The sequence below is a fragment of the Alosa alosa genome, chromosome 7, assembly GCF_017589495.1.
Source record: "Alosa alosa isolate M-15738 ecotype Scorff River chromosome 7, AALO_Geno_1.1, whole genome shotgun sequence".
In the NCBI taxonomy this organism is placed as follows: Eukaryota; Metazoa; Chordata; class Actinopteri; order Clupeiformes; family Clupeidae; genus Alosa; species Alosa alosa.
In genome coordinates, this window is record NC_063195.1 from 27,220,284 (window position 1) to 27,243,695 (window position 23,412).

The 23,412-nt window shown below is 43.0% G+C and overlaps 2 protein-coding genes across 2 annotated transcripts; one reads left to right on the plus strand and one right to left on the minus strand.

The window, feature by feature from the left end:
- The first annotated feature begins 147 nt into the window (after positions 1-147).
- On the plus strand, positions 148-13,883 carry LOC125297239 (phosphatidylinositol 5-phosphate 4-kinase type-2 beta). Its single transcript, XM_048247458.1, has 10 exons — positions 148-860; positions 3,085-3,182; positions 3,287-3,383; positions 6,650-6,802; positions 7,073-7,219; positions 9,066-9,104; positions 9,325-9,438; positions 10,083-10,338; positions 10,987-11,090; positions 12,015-13,883. Exons 1-10 carry the CDS (start codon positions 717-719, stop codon positions 12,093-12,095), a joined length of 1,233 nt encoding a protein of 410 aa, XP_048103415.1. The 5' UTR covers positions 148-716; the 3' UTR covers positions 12,096-13,883.
- Positions 13,884-17,362: 3,479 nt separating this feature from the next.
- Positions 17,363-23,345, minus strand: psmb3 (proteasome 20S subunit beta 3). The gene is made up of 6 exons (XM_048248756.1): positions 23,202-23,345; positions 22,282-22,466; positions 21,999-22,106; positions 18,758-18,935; positions 17,987-18,081; positions 17,363-17,549 (listed from the first exon to the last, which is right to left on the minus strand). The coding sequence occupies exons 1-6, from the start codon at positions 23,202-23,204 to the stop codon at positions 17,501-17,503; spliced, it is 618 nt and encodes a 205-aa protein (XP_048104713.1). The 5' UTR covers positions 23,205-23,345; the 3' UTR covers positions 17,363-17,500.
- Positions 23,346-23,412: the final 67 nt, after the last annotated feature.

Consider the following 23,412-nt stretch of genomic DNA (forward strand, 5'->3'; position numbering starts at 1 on the left):
TATAGTGAAATATCCATTTTAATCAGATTTCATTTCGATGACTGTCCCCTGGTCAACAAAATTATGACCCCACCCTCCTTGGTAGCTGATTGATTCAGCGCATCTGAACAAGTAATGCACGCAACAAGAGCAACAGACACGGCAGTTCTGCTGTTCACCAGTTGTAGGTGCGCTTCAGCGCAAAATGTACCGTGGACGCCATCTTGGGGAGATCCCGAAGCTGGTGACAACTATATGAAGCTCATCAAAATGGGATTATTAAACTTCTAAAAAACATTTTCTTTTTTGTTTTTTCTGGAACTGCAACAGAGAGTAGGCGTTTTGTTCAGCGGCAGTTTGTTTGCCTGCGAAGACTCAACCGTGGCTGCAGTCAAGCCTGCTTGTAACGTTGGTTAGATGGCCGGCTAGCTAGCTACGCTAGCCATCTATGCCAGCTGGTCTGTGCGCCGCTCCGGACTGATCCGTGGCCTGCAGCAGAGGAAGGGTGGTGACGGCGCAAAATGCAATCCCGTTAATTTTCTCCAGGAACCCTCTTTTTCTCCAGGAAATTGCTACTGGGACAACTTGCATATCCGATAATGAACTTATAGATTGCCAAGTACCTGTCATCTTCAATTTTGCTGTCCATTTCGTATCCAGCTACAGATTAGCTGGCTTGCTAGCTGACTTGCTAGCTCTCTTGCTGTCTGCGTTGCCTAATATTCACTTGAAGAGACATGTCATCCAATTGTACGAGCACAGGGCCGGTGAGCGCCAGCAAAACGAAGACGAAAAAGAAACATTTTATTGGACAGAAAGTAAAACTTTTCCGTGCAAGCGAACCCATTCTCAGCGTTCTAATGTGGGGTGTCAACCATACGGTAAATAATGGCAGCTGACTTGCATCCTACATTCGTGATTGCTAATGTTTGCTAGTCAGAAACTAGACATCTAACGTTAGACAGACTAACGTCAGTTAGCCAACTGCAAGCTACTGTTACTGGAAAAAAAATCTTATGTTTAATGTTATGTTGCAAACATTAGAATACATGCATTTATCAGCATTTAATGAAATGTATAACGCTATTTTATATTATTACAGTTGTGTGTTGAAAACTTCTCAGGTTCGATATGTGTGCTAACGCAAGCTAACGTAAAAGTATCTGAACTAATGGCACAGACAAGTTAGATCTTAGTGTTTCGAAACAGCCACTTCTCGAATAAGAAACTGGCGGCTTAGGTGTCAGTCTGGACAGATATATAAATACTCTTCGTTGGCAAGGGCATTGGAAATGTCTTGCGAGCGCGACTTGCACGACTTAACGCCTGGCATGTCATTGCTACGGTCTCAGAGGAGTGTAGTGGTGTGTCTCGTGCGTCTTGGGTTGAAAGGGGTGTGACTCGATTTGCGGTCCATTGTTTGTAGTGCTCGGCACTGATATCTGCGCCGTTTTCGTTTGTTTTTAATAATCTAGCCTAATTACACATAAACCTTACATTGAATAATACTAAAATACAACACGTTTTAAAATACACCAACAGTAAAAATGCAAGGAACTCGTGCATTTAATGAAATCGATCTTTTCCCTCCATCAGACCCGTAGACTGCTCGTTTAGTGAGACCACTGAAAGCGCTGTAGGAGCTTTTAGTATCCCATGCACGGCTCAAGCAGTGTACTTCCTCATGGTCTATAACTCTGCTTTAGTTGCACAAACGGGCAGGTGAAACACATCAACCAGCGCCTAGAATTCTAAACCGCTTTTGTATACACAATGATGTAACTGCCACATAACAAACCTTACTGTCAGAATGTTAGATGGTTATGCTTATGCAGGGAAAAACCTGAGTCATATGAGAGAGACACCAACAACTTGTCATGACTACATTTTAGCAGTCTTGTTTTTGCTGATCTAGACAGTAATAACTGAAAGAAGAGCTGAGTGCATTACCATGCACCTAATAATGTTTACAGTCACTTAATGTTCAATGTATTGCTGAGAGGGAGGTTTTTTTTTTTCATCATCTGCTATGAACCGTAACATGTGAATTAGCTGATAAACACTTTTCTTTAAAGGTTAGGCTGTTCACAAACATATTAAAATCATATCAGTTTTGTTTTCTGAGGAAGTTCAGGAATGGGCTAGGCCTATATTAAAATGATCGGTCTCCATGCTTGCAATGTCACCTAGAAAAGCAGAACGGAAGCAGGCTATTTTCCTCAGATTCATGCACAAGTTGATGAGAAAAGGATTGGCAAAAAAAAGCATTTGAATAACTTATTTCCTTCCTAACATTCACAACATCATGATGTTTATCAGTTAGTCAAATAAGGAAGTGTTGTTCTAAGATCCTGGCCAACCTGCATTACCTGTGCTACATCAATAAGATGGACCCAGATGATTGGCAGCACTCAGGCTATCTGGTTGCATTGATCAGTAGTGTTGTCACGATGCCAATATTATGACTTAAAATGAAATTATTTTTGTGACTGATTACCAATATGACTTTTTTTTTTATCAAAACCTGATTAAAAAAAAAACCATTAAATATCACATTGGGGCGAAACCTGACGCCAGTCCTGTTTTATTGTGGTTTATCACACTCTCAATAACACTTTGCTGAATCAAAAAGGCACTTTGAAGCTTGGAAAAAGGGGTAGGCTAGGCTACGTTTGTATTTGAAAATCTCTTTGTGTGGGTTTCTAGTCCATCTCAAACTCATCGAAGGGGGGTATTGGTGCTTAGAGATTGAGGGCCAGCCTTAGTAAGGTGACTTACTAGAGTCTGATGCTTGGGCTGGTGTTGAACATTTGTGTTTCAAGTGGATCTTTCTATAACTGGTTTCCTTTCAATGGAGCTTAGGCTCGGGTCCATTTGGGTGTTTTTTGTTTTCATGTTTTTACTTATTCATTAATTGATTTCTGCCTACGCTCCTAGCATGCATGATTACAGTTTTTTATCACAAATCTAATGACTGTTTTGGAAAATAATGGCCTATCAGATTCACATTGAGCACAGTGTACCTAGATGCAGTCAATAACTGTGAAACTGTGTGTCTGTTCTCCACTGAATCAATTCACCCATTTCTCCATGTCTGTGTTGCAGATCAACGAGCTGAGCAATGTCCCTGTCCCAGTTATGCTAATGCCTGATGATTTTAAAGCCTACAGCAAGATCAAAGTGGACAACCACCTATTTAACAAGTACGTATCAAGGCCCTTCACTAGTCACTCACATGTGTGTCTTACGTAAAGCATGCCCTCTTTGACGTCTGTATGTGTCTTCACAACATTCCTGTCTTCTGCAGGGAAAACCTGCCGAGCCGCTTCAAATTCAAGGAGTATTGTCCCATGGTGTTTCGTAATCTGAGGGAACGCTTCGGCATAGATGACCAGGACTACCAGGTGAGGAGAGATGTCTGGCCTGCCGAAGCTTTTGGTGGGATGCATTTAGTGTGTCTGCTCTCTAGGACCCTTACGGAATGGCAATCAACTCCAGCCGTTAACTCACCACTGGATGTTGGCCAGGATTGTATTTATCAGTGATTTTATTTCCTCAGCCAAGTAGGGCCGCAGTCATTAAGCTCCTCTAAGTATTAGGAGCCATTTGTCATTCCTTAATCTGGATAAAGTTGTTAATTGCCCACTTGGAACTTTCTGTGTGGGTGTGTGTGTATGTGTGTGGGGGGTTCCATCCACACGGCCGTCACCTCTGAAATGTCTTGATTCGTGTAGGAGTCCCCCACCCCTCTCCACCCCATTACTATAAAACTTCTGCGTGTTCATTCCCCATTGTTTTATAATGATGGTCCTGCATCTGCCCATAGCCACTCCATTTGTGCTTTTCCCAAATCTGTTAGCACTCTTTCGTCTGGCTTTTCCCCCAGTTGCTATTTTGAAGTAGCTACCTGAGAGTCATGTAGTGCTGCTGTATCATTGGCTGCATATTGGTTCGGTTTCAATCCTACGCCCTCACTGCCACCGTCTGGATTCTACTTCTCTGATGAAGACTCTTCTGTGTTTTCTCTTTTCCCTTTTCATATTGTCTTCCTCATCTAATCTCAACTCTGGCTGTTCAGCTCAGTTCAGTTTTATTTATATGGTGTTTAATCACATAAGATAATACGTCTCAAGCAGTGGCGGACCGTGCGTTCAGTGGTCAGAGGCCTTCAATGATGACTATTTTTTGACAAAAAATAATAATAGGGGGATGTTCCGGGGGGGGATACCCCCCGAAGATTTTTTTTGCATTTCAGCGTTAAAATGTGCAATTTCACAGCATTTCACGGTGGGGGGAAAAGTTTTCTCTTTCTCACGCAAATCTGTGTAGGCCTACCACTCTAGAATCTTCGTTAGACAAACAATTAATGTTCCAAGCTGAATTCCACATTGCTTAGATCTTTATTAGCTGAATTCCGCATTGCTTAGATCTTTATTAGGCGAATAGCACCTGACCATCATCCTTATCAGCAGCAAAGTGAATAGGCTACTAGGCTAGGCTACTTATTTATCACCCATATTCATTAATCTGCTGCCTACTACTGTCTGGTGAAGACGTGCAATTTAGTGCGCTCAAGTATGGGTTTGTGCAGACTATTTTGAAATATTTAGGCAATCGGTTGCCTAACTACGTTCATGACTTGCACGCACATAACTGCCACAGGTCTACAATGATGTGTTCATTTAATAGTTTAATCTGACATCAGCAAACTTGCTTCAGACTGTTTGTAGGGCTCTCCTACTTAGCTGTAGCTTTAACGTTAACGTTACAGTGCAACTGTTTTAGGTTGTGCTGCTGCTCTGATTACTCAAAAGCTAATGTGGAACTACAGTAGGCTATCCTACAATGTTTGCCAAACGTATTTGGGTCATTTCACGTCAGTTCAACCAGGGCCCACGCACTTAGGTCTTCTGAAGGCTTAACCAGAACCCAGCCAAAAACTCCAATAAAATTTGTATCAACTTTGAGGGACAGCTATGACCATGCAGGATTATCCAGACCAAACGTGACGATTTTGCTACATACTATTCCTATTTATGTACCAGCATGCAAAATTTTGAGCCTCCTACATGGTTTAGTTCTTGCTGTGGGCTTGTGAACTTTGACCAAAAAGAGCCGAACAAAATCGACACCCCCTCCCCTTTAAAACTGGCTGTATCTTGGAAAGTATTGATCTTACATAAGAGTAATTTTACAGTGTGTCTCCTGGGTAACATAGGTACACCTGGTAATTTTTTCAGAATTTTTTGATACCTAAGTGCGTGGGCCCTGGTTGAATTGACGTGGAATGACCCATTTATGAGAAAGTGTCTCAACAGAAAATGCTAAGAAAATTTCTCAGCACACCACCATGATATTAAACATAAAAGTCAGAAAATGTATTGCCCTATGCTGCTACTACTGCTTGTTGCCTATTTCATAATGTCTGATGGCCACGCCATTGATTTCACTAATAATGTCCACAAAACACAGATATATAAATAGTCAGACTATAGCAGGGCAGGAAACCAAGGCAAATGACAATTTTCACATAGATGCCGATCCAGAAAGCTTCACCAAAGCCACATCAACTCACACACAACTTCAAGCTAGCATACAATCTAGTAGTAACCAAGCACTGCGGTTTGCAAGCAGCACAAAAACACTTTTTATAAAGAAAAGGGCCAGATTACAAGCATGTACTGTATTACAAGTCTATGTTATCAAATAAACATGAAACAAAACTTACCAATTCCTGCATAGGCTACTGACCAGCTACGTGCAGAGCTAGCTGACATTATGTGCATCTTGCTAACATGTAGTCCAGTTGACACTGTAACTTTACATTATATAATTTTGCTTTAATGAAGGCTTATCAATATATATTTTTTTAAACAAAAACGGTCAATATACTGTCCATAGCTATAACCAAAGCCATGCCAGTGTGACATGTACTTTTCCAGTGAATGTCAGTCTGACTGACAGAAGATGCTCAATGGGTTCCTCAAGTCAAATAGATACGCCAAAATTCGTGATGAACGGTTCCGGTATTCTTTTAGAACATTGCAGGCCCAGCTGCAGTCAGACCTGCCTTCCTCGCCATAATAGGTCGATTTGATTGGCTAATCAGTCAGATGTAGCCATCAATCTACCCAAATCCAAACATATGATTTCTAATGGTTGCTTAGGTACCGAAAACGCAGTGATTCCTTGTGAAGGCCTGATGCGGGCCTTAACAAGGGAAGACACGTGATTGGATAAAAATGTATCGCACGCCCTCACTATTTGTTCACGCAATCTGTCAATCAAATATAGCGGACAGCGGTAGGATATGTTTAGCCTAGTCAAGAACGATCGGGAAGGACAAGAATAAGCGAATAATAAATGGTAAAGTAAAATGTTAATAAAGTTACTATTATTTTTCATTCGTTTGAAAATAGTTAGTCCTTCAGAGAAGGCCTTGAAGGCCCTGACGGTCCACCACTGGTCTCAAGGCACTTTACAGCTCAAACAGCCCAAACCTCAACTTGGCATCCTTTTTTTATCAGGCGCTCGTCTTCTCATACATACATACATACATACATACATACATACATACATCCATTCACTTCTTTTTCTCCCTTGTTTCCTCTGCTGTGTTCCCCATGCACCGACTGCCTCTGATGCCCCGCTCTGTCTCTGATTGGTGCAGAACTCGTTGACGAGGAGTGCTCCCCTCAACAGTGACTCGCAGGGCCGGTTCGGAAACCGCTTCTTGTCCACGTACGACCGGCACTTCGTCATCAAGACCGTCTCCAGCGAGGACATCGCCGAGATGCACAACATCCTCAAGAAATACCACCAGGTAAGAGACCACTGCTTGGCCCCTGTTTGTATCCCATGAATGACATTTTAGAAAGTACTGAAAACTTACAAACATTTTGCATAATTCAGTATGGAAATAACTCAGACAGCCCCTGCCCTTGAAAAACACTCAAGCATACATTATTCAGCAATTTTATAGCCTATATGTTTCCGCTGGGTTAGATGTATTGGGCATTTTTCTATGAGGTCTATCAGTGTATGTGGTTCTTCCTGGTCCTCATTGACTCTCCACTCTTCCGGATGCTCACAGTTCATCGTGGAATGTCACGGCAACACACTGCTCCCGCAGTTCTTAGGGATGTACCGGCTAACAGTTGATGGCGTGGAGACGTACATGGTGGTGACGCGCAACGTCTTCAGCCACCGGCTCACCGTGCATCGCAAATATGACCTGAAGGTACGCCTGATTGTTATGGCTCCACCTGGAGCCTATGTGGGCAGTGCACCACACCTGACCTAACTTGACATCACACCTGTCCTGTGCCATACAGGATGAACGGAATGTGTGTTGTCATTCCGTATGTATTGTGAAGAAGTCATTCCGTATGTATTGTGAAGAAGTCATTTACTACTATGTTATTTCATTTTTCTCAATATTCTAACGATGGTAACTGGTCTGGTCGTGCTAATGATAATCGTGTTCGCTACACTCTTTCATTCAAAAATTCATTCTCCCTGACAGTCAGCCCCTATATGGTGGAAAGTTCTGTGTTTTATGCTCAACGGTAAAAACCGAATAGCCTCCGTCAGTTTCTCTCTCTATTTTGTCCGTTCTTTTGTCCGTTAACTTCTAGCTTACGAATACAGACTAAACGGATCAAGGTGTCTATTTGCGTGTGAAAAGGGAGCGTAAACTGTGACAGTTGTGGGACAGTGACTGTGTATGAAGTCTTAGAGAGGAGCTGCCGCTGGCTGGGTCTCATGACGTCCTTAGCCTTTCATCCTCAACGTCAGCCCGTCAGATAAGGAAAGGTGCTTGGGGTGGGGTGGTGGTGGTGGGTGCAAGTGCTATTTCATTACATTTGTTTGTTTCTCTCTCTCTCTCTCTCTCTCTCTCTCTCTCTCTCTCTCTCTCTCTCTCTCTCTCTCTCTCTCTCTCTCTCTCTCTCTCTCTCTCTCTCTCTCTCTCTCTCTCTCTCTCTCTCTCTCTCTCTCTCTCTCTCTCTCTCTCTCTCTCTCTCTCTCTCTCTCTCTCTCTCTCTCTCTCTCTCTCTCTCTCTCTCTCTCTCTCTCTCTCTCTCTCTCTCTCTCTCTCTCTCTCTCTCTCTCTCTCTCTCTCTCTCTCTCTCTCTCTCTCTCTCTCTCTCTCTCTCTCTCTCTCTCTCTCTCTCTCTCTCTCTCTCTCTCTCTCTCTCTCTCTCTCTCTCTCTCTCTCTCTCTCTCTCTCTCTCTCTCTCTCTCTCTCTCTCTCTCTCTCTCTCTCTCTCTCTCTCTCTCTCTCTCTCTCTCTCTCTCTCTCTCTCTCTCTCTCTCTCTCTCTCTCTCTCTCTCTCTCTCTCTCTCTCTCTCTCTCTCTCTCTCTCTCTCTCTCTCTCTCTCTCTCTCTCTCTCTCTCTCTCTCTCTCTCTCTCTCTCTCTCTCTCTCTCTCTCTCTCTCTCTCTCTCTCTCTCTCTCTCTCTCTCTCTCTCTCTCTCTCTCTCTCTCTCTCTCTCTCTCTCTCTCTCTCTCTCTCTCTCTCTCTCTCTCTCTCTCTCTCTCTCTCTCTCTCTCTCTCTCTCTCTCTCTCTCTCTCTCTCTCTCTCTCTCTCTCTCTCTCTCTCTCTCTCTCTCTCTCTCTCTCTCTCTCTCTCTCTCTCTCTCTCTCTCTCTCTCTCTCTCTCTCTCTCTCTCTCTCTCTCTCTCTCTCTCTCTCTCTCTCTCTCTCTCTCTCTCTCTCTCTCTCTCTCTCTCTCTCTCTCTCTCTCTCTCTCTCTCTCTCTCTCTCTCTCTCTCTCTCTCTCTCTCTCTCTCTCTCTCTCTCTCTCTCTCTCTCTCTCTCTCTCTCTCTCTCTCTCTCTCTCTCTCTCTCTCTCTCTCTCTCTCTCTCTCTCAAAATGGCAGTTTGATAGAAATGACCTGGAATTGACAATAAAACAACATGCACATTTTACACATTTGTAAAGATGGACTTTGCATCTGAACTCTTCATTTATTGGCTACCACTGATTTTGAAGTGCAGTATGTTGCTGTAAACATATCCGGCCATCTTGGAAATATTGTAACTGTCAACTGAATTGTCTGAACGTTTCTCTTATTTGTTTAGGGGTCTACAGTGTCCAGGGAAGCCAGTGACAAGGAAAAAGTAAGCCTTTACTTCAACCCACAACATGTCATACCACAACATGTTCAACTCTCAGGCAAAATTAGGTTGCCTATAAAGTCTAACTGAAAATCCTATCATATTGTAATATGCAGACTGATGAATGTATATCTATGACTACCTTTACATTTGAGATATCATATGTATTATATAAGAAATAAATATTTTTTTATTTAATTGAATTTAAATAACTTCTTCTCAGGCAAAGGACCTTCCAACATTCAAAGATAACGACTTCCTGAACGAAGGCCAGAAGCTCCAGATTGGCGATGACAACAAAAAGTTATTCCTGGACAAGTTAAAACGGGACGTAGAGGTATGAGTCATTCCATTTAGCTTCGTTAGCATAGCACCAGTCACTTCTCAGATTCATACTCCTCCTCCTCCTCCTCCATCCTCCTCCATCTCCCTGGGGATCTTTGACCCTGGTTCTCTCACTCTCATGTTAAACAAGCAAACCCAAACACCTCCGCTCCCCCCTCCTCCTCCAGACAGTGCATTGTGTTGTGACTCGCTGACTCATTTCTTCATTGTAGCTTGTAACATTTGACATTTGTTGTCTCACATCCAAGTAATAAAAGCATATCCATCCATATCCTCTTCATCCTCCTCCTACTTCTCCCTCCTCCTCCTTCTCCTCTTGTCAATCATCATTGTGTATTGTATTCAATCATATTCATACATCATATCCTACACATCTTTTTATTCCTTCTCTTTGTGTACCCTGACTGACTGACTCTTCTTTCCTCCCTCCATCTCTCTCTTTCTCTTTCCTCTCCCCCTCTCGCTCTTTCTCTCTCTCTCTCTCTCTCTCCCCCCCTTCCTCTCTGTCCCTCTCTCTCCCTTCCTCCCTCTCTCTCTTCCTCTCTCTCTCTTCCTCTCTCTTTCTTCCCCTTCATCTCTGTCCTTCTCTCCCTCTCCGCTCCTCCCTCTCTCGCTCTCTCCCTCCCTCTCTCTTAGTTCCTGGCCACGCTGAAGATCATGGACTACAGCCTGCTGGTGGGCATCCATGACGTGGAGAGGGCCGAGCAGGAAGAGATGGACGTGGAGGGCGCCGCCGGCGACGAGGACGACTACGATGCTGATGGCGGGCCCATGACCGGCTCGTTCGGCACCCCGCCCGACAGCCCCGGCAACCCTCTCAACTTCGGCGGCTTCTTCGGGCCCGGCGAGTTTGACCCGTCGGTGGACGTATACGCCATCAAGAGTCACGATGGTCAGTACAGAGGACCGTTAATGGGTGTATTTATACAGCATTTATACTAACTGATATATATATATATATATATATATATATATATATATATATATATGGACTCCCTCTCGTTTATTTACTTTCTGTATATGTACATTATTACCCTGGAAATCAAGAGTTCTCGCGAGAGCACAATGGAATTGTCTCTGCGAGACACTCTGGCAATGAGCAATGATGCACGTTACTTTTACCCCTTGCATCCCGGGGAACCAGCTAAACTGATGAATACAGCGCTGCAAAGTTGGAGGACAGTACACATTGGCCGTAGTGTTATCCGATTGCGTCAAAGTCCGAAATCATTCAGAGTTAACATGGTCTAGTGTTATCCAATTGCGTGCAGTGATATTTTTAAATGCATGCTTGTTGCCGCCCCTCGAGTTGGGCCATTACATCGTTTGTGGCCAGACCCTTAATCTTTCTAGATTACCAGGGTCTGGATTTTCCAGGTTAGTAGATTATATGGACTTTACTCTGTATACTCCGACATGTTTGTTGTTCTGTATATTTTGATGATTCATTACTTTTTGTCAAATTTCACCTGCCCAAAATATGTAGCATACGTGATCTGACATGATTTTTTGACTTGAGTTTCTCCTTTCTCTGCCTCAGGTGTGGTGAAGAAAGAAGTGTACTTTATGGCCATTATTGACATCCTCACACACTATGATGCGAAGAAGAAAGCTGCACATGCTGCCAAAACTGTGAAACATGGGGTGAGCCTCAACACATTCATAGTCTCTAGATGTATTTCTAGGTATTTTCTGTTGGTCTCTGCAGTAGATAAAGGAGTGAGTGGTGGGTGGGGAAAAATGTTAATGGTTTTGTGGCCCTTGCATTTGTTCAGAGTAATTGTTAATTGCAGACTGAAACATAGTGTTGTCAGCAGCAGCACAGATTGCCTACAATATCTCCCCATCACTTAGTCATTATAATGCCAGCGTGAATGGTCCTTTAACCATTATTTTATCACTATAAAGCTAGCTTGAATGGGCATTTGCCCATTACTTTGACTATTATAAAGCTGGTTTGAAGGGGCTTTGCTAGAATAATGAGAGCCACAACCCGAGTGCTTGGACTCTTGGCAGGGTTGCAAGGCTGAAGTTATCAGCTGCTGACTCAGATAGAACATGAATAACCAAATGAGCCAGAAAGTCTTGTTTGAAATGTCGATGGCCTGATTAGTCATTCATACTTTATGTAATTACATTTACATGGTTTGCCTGAAAACCGTGAAGGTGAACACTTAATCAAAAACGAACTAGTATGGCCAGATTTACGGCCAGCAATACGTTGATCCTTGTCAAATGTGTATGAAGTAATTTGACAAAATGGGGGCTTTGGAAAGGTTGTTTAGTTCGACTGTTGATTTGATTTTGTTATATTGCAATCACCATCGATTTTGTTATATTAAACTCTCATCCGAGAATGGAGAGAATGCATCCATACTAAAAGGCATCTGTGGGCGTCCCAAGGAAGTAGAAAGCTGTGAGCATGATAGTGTGGCGCCACCTCTGCCCTATTTATATCTAAAGCGTTGGGTGGCATCATGGGTGGCACCATGATTCATCAGCTGCTGAACTCTGCCGTTCCCTCGTGCCACATCGCGCCACTGAGCTGTTCATTTCCGTCTCCCACAGGCTGGCGCAGAGATCTCCACCGTGAACCCGGAACAATACTCCAAGCGGTTTTATGAGTTCATGTCCAACATCCTCTCCTAGATGACCTGCCCTCGCCACGCCACGCCACATCACATCACATCACACAACACCCCACCACACCACACCCACAGACCTGCAGCTGATTCCTTACAGTACTTTTGTAGACCTCCACACTTCTCTCTCTCTCTTTCTGTCTCTTTCCTTCTCTGTCTCTCTCTCTCTCTCTCTCTCTCTGTATCTCTGCTCTGTGTTATATCTCCGCATCTTTCTCTCCCATCTCAACGCCCCACAAAATCCTATTTCCTTTCAGTCTCCTAAAGGCATATAACACATACACACAGGAGCAAGGCTGTTACCACCACCACCACCACCACCCCCCTCTGCCCCTCCACAAGAACACCACAAGGGAGAGCAGGTTTGGGGGCGGGGGCGGGGTTGAAGACTGGACTGCCACTAATAGCAACGCTTCAGCTCCACCCCACCTCTCCACAGAAAAAAGCCCCCCAAACTTATTGTACTTGTCGCCCAGCGTCTCTTCAGCCTCTTTGTCTGGTATGAGGGATGGATAGGAACCGTGCCGAACGAAACAAAGACAAGAAGAAGAAAAAGAAAAAAGTGACTCCATTCCTCCTGCCCTTTCTCCATTCCTCCTGCCCTTTCTCCCACACAATGTGCCCTCCCCATCTCCTTATCTCCAGACCTTTATTTTATTTCATTTTTTTTACTTTTACGCCAGCACCTTCTTACTAATGCCTTGAAAGTGTGTTTTGGCTTCAGCTGTAAGAATCCTGTTATTATTGGCTACCCTTCTCTTTGTTTTGGTGTCTCTGTCCATGCGCTCATCTATATTTATTTCAGTTTTCTTTTGGTTGTTCTTTTTTTTTTTTCCTTAAAAAAAAAAACCCAACACAATACACACACTCTTAAAACAGCACTCTGAGGACAAACCCAATACAATACACACACTCTTAAAACAGCACTCTGAGGACAAAGAAAGAGAAGAGAGTAAGCGAGAGGAGACACTTTGGAGCCCGTCAAATCTTGACAGTCCACCGCAAAAAAAAAAAAAAAGAAAGCAGAAATCTTGCAGTGGAACAACCTGACGGTGGTTTGTACACCTCCCTACTTGAGCCCCAGTTCAAACAGAAGAAACACAAAAGATGAACTCGGAACATGTGCAAGGGAAACAAATTATGAACGCAGTGGCAAAAATGCATGTCTGTCAAACAGAGGCGACATCCTGTGTCTACGTCAACACCAACACCAAAACCACTAATCTCTTTTAATGGACTTAAGTGTTTGAATGTTATGTTGCCATATATGTATGAAGTCAATTGTGTCTGTCAACTTGATGGAGGTCAGTTAACAAAAATGGATTAAGAAACCACATAAGAAAAAAAGGAATTTGAAAAAGCAAATATACTGGTTTTATTACCATGCGAATCATTTTTATATCTTGTTTACATTAATGTAGCATTTTTGTGTTTGTATACAGTATTGTTTTGTTACCAACATACGTTAGAAAAGGAAGTTACTTGAAAAATGATCCAGTGCATATTAAAGGGAGTTTTATTCTTTTTTTTTATTTTCACGTTTGTTTTATAAAGAGTTGGTTTTACTGAAATTGTTGGTAACTAGACAAATGATGTTGTGAAATGTTGCCTGAAGAGAAAAAAAACCTCAAATGTTGTCAGTCAGTGCAAAGCCTGAGGAAAGGGTGTCAGAAATTGAAGTTTGTTGTCTTAAAAACTCATAACTAATGATTAATATGCCAGCACTAGAATGGACTCACCATCAACTCTCCGAACACACACAAGAGCTCTCAGTAAATGGTGAATTCTGAGTAAACTTTGTTGGGTCTTGTCTTGTTATCAGTTTTTTTCCATCACGCTGTGACGTTTTGAAGCTAGTTGGTCAGTCTATCTCAATCACAAACATGACACTTGCCACTGCTGAGGTTTACCAGAGGACCTCAAGATACAGAGTAAATGATTTTCTCTATAACAAAACTAAGAACTTTGCGTGAGTTTTCAGTAGATGTCCTTTTTTGCACGTGTCAGAAATGAAAAGGCATAGTAGGCAGTAGGCAGAGTGTGAGGACAGTTAGCAAGCCCCAGATGTTATTATGACCGCTGCGCAGCGAAGCAGCGGTCATATAGGTTTAGTCAGATTTTTTTTTTTTTTTCTTTTTCGCATGTCCAAATTTCCGTCAAGGATTCCCGGGACACTGAAAGACCGGGGTACACAAAACTTGGTGGGCATGTAACCCCACATGGATAGCATGGAACCATCGTTTTTCGTTTTTCCGCTGGACTGGACCCCCCGAAAGGAGGGTAGGGCAGACACAGTTTTCTGGGAATATCTCGAGAACCGTAGGGTTTAGAAGGACCATTTTTTTTTTGTATGTTGATCTCAAGGGGCCATGTCAACCCATTCCATAACCACTCATTTCATGTATAGCGCTCCTAGTTAAACACAAAAAAGTAAAAATGAGGTGTTGTAATTGAAGGTATCTGTGACCTAACATAGTCAAAACTGCACGAAATTGGAAGTGTAGGATCATTATGACACCCTCTGAATGCACGCCAAGTTTCGGTGGAATTCCATTCATGGGGGCCACACAATAAATTACTATACACCAACTGGCCTGTAGGTGGCGGAGACAGTTTTCTGTGAATATCTCGAGAACCGTGGGGCCTAGGAAGTCCACCTTTTTTGTATGTTGGTCTTAAGGGGCATGTCAACCCATCCCATTACCACTTATTTCATGTATAGCACCACCTAGTTAAAAATTAAAAAGCAAAAAAAAAAATTAGGTGTTTTCATCACAATATCTCTGGCTGACATGGTCAAAACTGCATGAAATTGAAAGTGTAGGATCATTATGACACCTTCGAATGCATGCCAAGTTTTGTGAACTTTCGTTCATGGGGGCCTTACAATAAAATAATTTATGTGTACATTTAGTGACCGTACACCAACAAGGATTCCTGGGACACTGAAAGACCGGGTACACCTAAACTTAGTGGGCATGTAACCCCACATGGATAGCATGGAACCATCGTTTTTAAGTTTTGATCTGTAGCCCCCCCCCGCTGGACTGGACCCCCGAAGGAGGGTAGGGCAGACACAGTTTTCTGTGAATATCTTGAGAACCGTGGGGCCTAGGATGACCAATTTTTTTCTGTATGTTTGCCTCCAGGGGTCATGTTAATCCATTCCATGTGCACACATGTGCATAAACAGATACACACGCACACACATACATTCACAGTAATCATACGTATCACACAGTAGACATATGTACACATGGATGCACATGCACAAACACACATACGCAGACAAACACACAAGCACGCACACACACACACACAAACATAAACACGCACACATGCACACAATTCAAGAATTTCTCAGAATTATGAACAGGCAAGATGGGGGTGGGGTTGTATAAAATCCCAATGTCCTATTGCAGTGACAGGGACACTGTACTGCAGGAGATGTTTTCCTTTGCATGAATGTTAAATTGAGGTCCTGAATCACCATGGTTGTTAAAGATCCCATGGCACTTATCGCAAAGAGTAGGTGGTTCCCTGATTTGCTTTATTTATGTACACATACATAAAGACACACACACGTGCGCGCACACACATACACACACTACACATGCACACACACATACATGCACACACACACGACACGCACAAACACGCACACAAACACATAAACAAACATACACACACACACACACACACATGCACCCACACATACAAACACACCTACATACACAAACACATGCACACACACACACACACAAAACACACCTACATACACAAACACACGCACACACACACTCACACACAAAACACATATACACAAAAACAACCACACACTCTGCAGACACTCAATTACAAACACACAAAAAAGGAACAAAGTAGGAAATGAACACAATTTGACAAGGAAAAAATGTGCTGGACTGGGCGGCGGTCATATTTTGTACCGCTCTGCGGTACATCTAGTTCTGTACTAACACTGCACATCCATGCTTTGCCATGTTAACTTGAGCCATGACATCATGCTCTTTGCACTCGAAGGCAGTTCAGATGATCTACTGATCTACCTGTGATGATGAATCACTGTCTCAATACATATCTGTGAATCCTGTCCATTCATATATTCAGGCCCAGTTTACACACGGATCCAGCCATGGAACTAGATCCATCTAGCTGCACATAGATGAGGATGTGCGTGTGCCTGCATGTGTGTGTTTTTATGTGTGTGTGCATGTTTGTGCTTGTGTGCGCGTACTTGTGTGAGTGTGTGTACAGGAGTCTGCGTGCATGCCTGTGTGGGCGTACGTTTGTCTGCATGTCTACTGTGTGTGCGTGTATCTTTGTGTGTGTGTTTGTTTATGTGTGCGTGCATGCATGCATGTGTGTGTATCTTTATGTGTGCGTGCGTGCATGCATGCGTGTGTATGTCTGTGCATGTATCTTAATGTGTGTGTTTGCGTGTGTTAATGAGTGCATGTGTGTTGCATGCATAGTGTAGTCTAAATGTACACATTAATTTATTGTATGGTCCCCCATGAACGAATTTAATGAAACTTGGCATGCATTCATAGGGTGTCAATGATCCTACACCTCCAATTACATGCAGTTTTGACCATGTCAGCCTGAGATACCAGCGATTACAACACCTAATTTTTGCTTTTTCATTTTTAACTAGGTGGCGCTGTACATCAAATGAGTGATTATGGGATGGGTTGACATGGCCCCTTGAGACCAACATACCAAAACAAATGTGGTCCTCCTAGGCCCTGCGGCTCTCGATATATTCACAGAAAACTGGGGGACAATGGTTCCGTGCCATCCTTGTGGGAATACCCACAAAGTTCCGCGCACCCTGGTCTTTCAGTGTCCTGCGAATCGTTGACACAAAATCACTGAACGAAAGAAGAAGAAAAAACACTGACTAAACCTACATGACCGCCACTTCACTGTGGCGGTCATCATAATCATACTGGTATCTTTGTACTAGGCTACCACAATGCTGTAATATAATCATACTGGAAAAGCCTGATCCTTTGATATATGGCTACTGCATCTGCATACATGATTGGCAATCGGTTAACTGAACATGTATGATTCAAGGCAGTCAAGAGCATTATAATTCTACACTTTCAATTAGGTCTGGCTAAGGCAGGGATGGGTCAGTAGATGCCTTTCCATGCAGGGAGGTCCAGAAACAGGACTGAAGGCTTTGATCGCACAGCATTCAAACCGTACTTCTCTTCAACTACGGACATAAGACGGGGCCAGACAGTCTTCAGGACACTAGAGATTTATTATTTAATGAACAGGGCAACTCCAATAAGAAAACAATAAACAGTATGAGCAGTTCTTTTGTCATATAAAAAGTGAGGTTGAGGTGAATGGAAAAACTGGACGCAGCAGTGGAGAGGTCTAATCCATTCTGGCCTTCAGGGTGCGTGTGGTGATCTTGTCCTTCTCACTGTAGGGGAAAAGGCACAGAACACAATGACATTAGTTTTTTGAAACCAACTAGGCACATAAAACAGAGTAGACCGTAAGCGGTGTTCAAGCACCTGCCCTTACACCTTCCAACTTGAGACAGGTTTACAGGATTCATTTCATCTTAAAAACTGTTTTAGCTTATTGATAGCAAGACATCTATTTCCAATAAACAGCATGCTACAACAACGCCAGGCATCTGTATTTGGGATCCAATTCTGCAAAGCTTACATGCGCACATCGAGCACCCTGAAGAGCAGTCATTGGTAACAGACAGATGGCAGCAGTGTCCCAACACCTCAGAATTGTCTGTCACTCTTGTCTTTATTTACTAGCACATCACATGAAAGGCAACATCACGTCAGTTCATGTTTGGAGGCTAGGTGGTCAAGCAAAGCAAAGCTCAAGTACACTCACATGACATGCACAATAACCCCCATGCCAGAGACGGCGTCCCTGTCCACAGCATTCAACATGGCCTGGGAGATGGTCTCAAACAGGTCATCGGGCGCCTGTGGACACAGAAGAACAGAAAGAGATTAGCATAGCAACACGCACCGCAAAAAAAAAGCAGCATGTTCAATAAGTACACAAAGCACTCCACTTCCGCAGACTTCTACACTCTCGCATATGATTCTGCAACAGTCAACAAGCACTTTCAACAGGAGAACAGGAGAGAGAGGCGCACTGCAAGTCCATGTTCAGTAATAGCATACACTCAGCTTGCAATACATATACTGGGACATCATTCTAAGTCGTCATTTGTCAAGCACCTTCAAAAGGTAACACCGATAGGCAGCTGGATAAAAGTGACACTGCATGGACCTTACAAGACATCTCAAAAGCTAATTCATAGCTGCATAGGCGTTGATGCGATGCAATTAGCTAATGTAATGTGATGTGTGCATTGACTTAATACCAGCAGACTTCCAGACAAACCTAAAGAGCAGTTCTCTTGAAAAACTGTCATCACAAGTTCTCATTAAAGGCGGTGTGGTACTCTCCACCACTCACATCGAGGGCCAGAGGGACCCACCCAGGACCCTGTGTGTCTAGAGGGACCCAGGACCCTGTGTGTCTAGAGGGACCCACCCAGGACCCTGTGTGTCTAGAGGGACCCAGGATCCTCTGTGTCTAGAGGGATCCAGGACCCTGTGTGTTTGGTCGGCGACTCTCTCTCTCACTCACCAGGTCGGGCTCCCAGAGAGACTCGCACATGCCGTACATTTGCTCCGAACACGTGCCACTCACGACAAAGTCCTCCGTCACCATGGGGCAGCCGATGAGGTCCAGGGAGCAGATGAAAGGCTCGAGGGTCTTGGGGTCCAGCCCAGCGATGACGGGCTCAATGTAGTAAGGTCCAAACCTAAAGGGGGCGACATCATTTCAGTTGTGGATTAGGAAGGCAGGTGCATCAACAGCTCCATCATCTTGTTTATCCAACGTTATACAACTATATTGTACCTATGTCCCTAAAACACAGGCACACAAATACAATCACTAATCCGGCATGGATGTGGATTTCTTTGGAACGGAGTAAATAACTGCATTTAAAACCTTTGTTTACAAGATTGCTACACTTCTGAAACAATTTGGTAAGAGCTTAATGGATCAATTTAAGTTTAATTTCACTGCTAGTCAGTAGCGGCTCCTGGGTTGACAAATAGGCGGGGCAGAGTCTGTTGATCAAGTTTAGAAAAAAAGATTGGCATAGTTCCAGGTCACCGGCAGCTGGACGCACAAGGGCGGTCCACAGAGATTTTGTTCATTTTTCCGACTCTTTCTTTCTATGGCTAGGCTATGAGCGAAATCTTGGGAATGGAATTCCATTATGTTACCACTTGCGGTCAAAATACCGTTTTGTTAATGCATTATTAACCTATGTTAGCCTACTTAATGTTATTTTATTCATAAGAAGTAAAGTTTAAAATGTTGAGATTCCAGACAAATAAAAGCTACAATGTAGGTAATCAGCTCATTAGCTCAGATCAGTGGAGAACTACTTTGGGGGAAAAACTCAAGAGGGAAACAAATAACCGAAAATTCGTTGCGAAATCAAAATTCCACTAGAGCTCCAAGTGTAGGCTTCACGCCGCCTTACACCACTCAGCTCTCATAGTCAAGTTTAAGTTGTTTATCGTCATGTAGGCCTAGCCTACTCATAAAATAAATTATAAGTAACGAAATTGTGTTCAAGAGCCAGCTCAACTTTAAAGAGTAAATTAAAAGTAGGCTATTCATTAAAAAGGTAAATATTCTGTGTGTATGAATGAGTGCTTGTGTGTTGCGTGTGGTTTGTATAGAAATTAATATTAAGTGACACATACACGTAAAAGGGCAGTTTTTTTCAAAAGCTCCTTGGGGAATGATTTGGAACATTTGAGGAAGCTTGAACTATCAAATAGGATGGCGGCAGACAAATGGCCAGTGAATGAAAATCTGTCGGTGGCAGTAACTATGATTGTCACACTTCATAGGCAATTTGCGCAAAGTTACAAGCGGTCCTGCGCTTATCCTGGACACCGGTATGTTTTGCACAAAGGCACGGGACATCATGTAGGCCTATCGTTCTCATGTTGGCCACAAACTTGTCTGTAACCCTGTGTGCCTCCACTGCACTGTGTGCTCTTTTCTGCAGCTGTGCATAGAGCACATCTACACGGGGCATGATCTTAGAACAGGTCTAAGGAATAAAAAATAGAAAACCCTTTAGCCTCTAACTGAGATTGTATTAAAATCTCCAGATGTTTCAATTATTTCGAAACACTCCAAAATAAGCTTTTAAATCTTTTCGGAGATCTTGTGAAAAAAGCAGAGAAACCATAAAGATCCGAGAAGAAGACACGCACTGAGGATGCTGCTGACGCAGCCTTTTCCATCACCAGGTTCAATTGATGTGCATAGCAATTAGGGTAGGCTACACGCCTTGCACTTTATTACGCGCTCCACCAGATGCTCCTCCCATGACACTAGCCCCATCAAATGTCTGTGCAATCAGCCTTACTTTATCTGTGTCACTCTCAGGTGAACAAACTTCATTACCCGATTTCGCACTTACAGTGTAGCCCTCATCGAAGTTGTGCTGCAATATTAGCTTTCCCCAGCATGGCTAATTTGCACAACTCGATGCTAGCCTCATGTTTTTGCCTTCTCTGAAAAATGTTTCATGTCACACACACCTACACTAGCCTACTCCAAACATCCCCTTGTCCCCCAGAAGATCGGAAAAGCAGGCATGGAAAACAGAACATTTTATTGCGTTCAGGACAACCAGAGCTTCTTATCAGACATATGGCCTACCACGAACGTGAAAATGTTCGATTAAATGACCGACTCTTGTCCTTTGTTTGTTGGTATACGATGTTAATGTATATGTAATGTAATGTTGGTCTGATCAGGTCCTAGGTCTTTGATAGCTAAGTTAACTACAAACTCAAGTAACTACTTCACTCGCCATTTTTCAACTGTCTGCCTGACCTCACAAACTTCGTGCGGACTAATACAGTAGGCATAGGCTACTACCTACAGTAGGCAGTAAGTTCTGACGTCGTATAGGGTGGGCAGTGGCATGATCCGCCCACCCGACCTTCTACTAACCGCGCTCTAGCTGCAGTTCCATTATCGGTCGACAGATTTACATAGACAAACAGCAGGCGCTGTTCAATTTCTTCAGGGCAGTGACATCACTGCCCTACCAGAAATTAAATGTAACGTTACAGTAGGCCTACAACAACTATGGATATGATCAACAAGATCTTTGCGAAATTTCTTTGCAAATCATACAAAAATGTAACATGATTGAGTACTTTGCCACTGATTACAATAATAAACAAACAACATTTTATTTTAAAAAAATATTTTGTGGATCTACTTTTCTAGTGGATGAATCTTTAGTAGGGCTCTGCCCCTCCTGCCCAAGTGAACGAGCCGCGTCTGCTGCTAGTTACACCCCTGCTGGAAGTCGTAAGTCAATGAACCTTTTCCAGACCCACTGTCAGTTGAGAAGAGTCTGGTGGTGCCTCGGTGCTTTCCAAGATTATACTTTGCATTACTTGCAGAGAAATCCACACAAAACTTCAGCGCACTGAGCAGAATCGGGACATGCTGCTGTCCATTCGTTTCTGCCTGCCAACTTCTGCACAACTTCCAACAAGTAAAGAAAGGGAGAAAAACGTGTGTACGTTATGCACAGTGCAGGCTTTTCTCCCTTTTTGGACTTGGTTTGGTCCAGCACTCTAAGAGACTAAAGAGTCTGACTGAGGCATGCTCTATTCCCGTAACTACTACTACCAAGTCCCATTATTCTATAGAACTAGTACACATCCAGTCTAATGTTGGTCGCCAGGTGAGAATAGAAATAAATAAATAAAGTTTGAATGAATGACACTGTACAGTTGCTCATAAATCAAAGCACTTCATAACTACACACCTCCTTTCGTAGAGTAGGTTGGACACCATGCTCATAAATGTCTTTGGTTTGATCTGACGACCCTCCTTCAGCTCATACAGGTTCAGACGAAATTTCAGTCTTTGCGCTCTAAAAAAAGAATGAGAGAGGACAGGCAAGAATAAGATCAGCACAAAATGAGCAGAATCAATAAAACACTACAAATGAATACTTGACCATTATTAATGAATGAAAAATGGCAGTACAGAAGAAAAATATGACTGCAAAGCATAAATAAAAAAGAAAAGGATAAATTCAAACATACACTGTTTGTACGTCTGTTGCCAGGCCTGCCAGGCCGATGTAGAGTCTGTCTCCCATAGGGAAGACCTTCTGGAAGTCAGTGGTGACCATCTGTGCTTGAACCCCAAACCGCCGGTCTGCTGCGATGGCCACACACTCTTTGCCCCGCATGGCCATGACGGCCCCTCCGTTATAGGACATAATAGACTACAAGGACAGGGGAAAATCCATGTGTTAATATTTCCACACCTACAACTGCCAAAAGATACTAACGAGACTATAATGCATAATTGGCTACTGGCATAGTTGACTTTTTGGTTAACATTGACAGCTCGAGTGAAAAGAACTGGGAATCAGATGAAAGGTGAGGTAACAGGTATGAAAGTAAGTAACGGTAATGCTAACTTAACAGACAACCAATTGCTGCAAACAACGATATGGATATTTGTTTGCAATAATAACGTTAGCAATGCTAACTTAGCATCCATTATTCGTTTAGTTTATTTTAACTGAATAAAGGTAGGACAGGTTTCTACAAACCATCACTTTCGATTTAGCTCGCTTGCGCAGCTAGCGATGTGGCTACAGCAAGCGCTAGCTAGCAATATACAGCAGATGCATGTAACTTCCAAGTTGGCTAACGTTAGCTAGTGTTCATATCTTGCTAACACTCAAATTATTATAACTAGGTTGACTGTCTCAAAATCGTTAATTTAACAACTGGCTTCAGTTCAATTGAAAACGTATAGTTTTGCAAAATAAGAAGCAGGCGATAATTTACCAGGCTTACCAACACAAATGTTTCAAGCTGACATAATTTAGCCATCCTAGCTAACTTGCAAGCTAATGTTAGCAGGGCAATCAACTGTGATTCAGTTATTGTTGAACCCCTTATTATACAGACATAAGCAATCTTCAGTAGCATAGCGTTAATGTACTCACCATCTTGAAATTTATAAGTTTGTCGATTTGCGTGGTGAAATTATACTGCCGTCTTTGTGTACGGGCAGTTTCAGTTAGAAGAAATACAAGCCCACAGTGACTACACGATTTCTGAGAGAATCAACCACCAAGAGCAGTGGCCGGCTTCCCTCTGTCAGTGATTGGCTATCCATTAAACTTCCTTGTTACATCCTTTCTTTGATTGGCTAAC

What these genes read in the sequence shown, in the direction of transcription:
- LOC125297239 (XM_048247458.1), top strand. Translation starts at nt 717, where the DNA reads ATGTCATCCAATTGTACGAGCACAGGGCCGGTGAGCGCCAGCAAAACG. An exon ending in ATCGCAAATATGACCTGAAG is followed by an intron (nt 7,220 to 9,065) that starts GTACGCCTGATT and finishes TTATTTGTTTAG; the next exon opens with GGGTCTACAGTGTCCAGGGA. An exon ending in AAGCCAGTGACAAGGAAAAA is followed by an intron (nt 9,105 to 9,324) that starts GTAAGCCTTTAC and finishes ACTTCTTCTCAG; the next exon opens with GCAAAGGACCTTCCAACATT.
- psmb3 (XM_048248756.1), bottom strand. An exon ending in GCAACAGACGTACAAACAGT is followed by an intron (nt 22,107 to 22,281) that starts GTATGTTTGAAT and finishes TTCTTTTTTTAG; the next exon opens with AGCGCAAAGACTGAAATTTC. An exon ending in CTCTCTGGGAGCCCGACCTG is followed by an intron (nt 18,082 to 18,757) that starts GTGAGTGAGAGA and finishes CTGTGTCCACAG; the next exon opens with GCGCCCGATGACCTGTTTGA.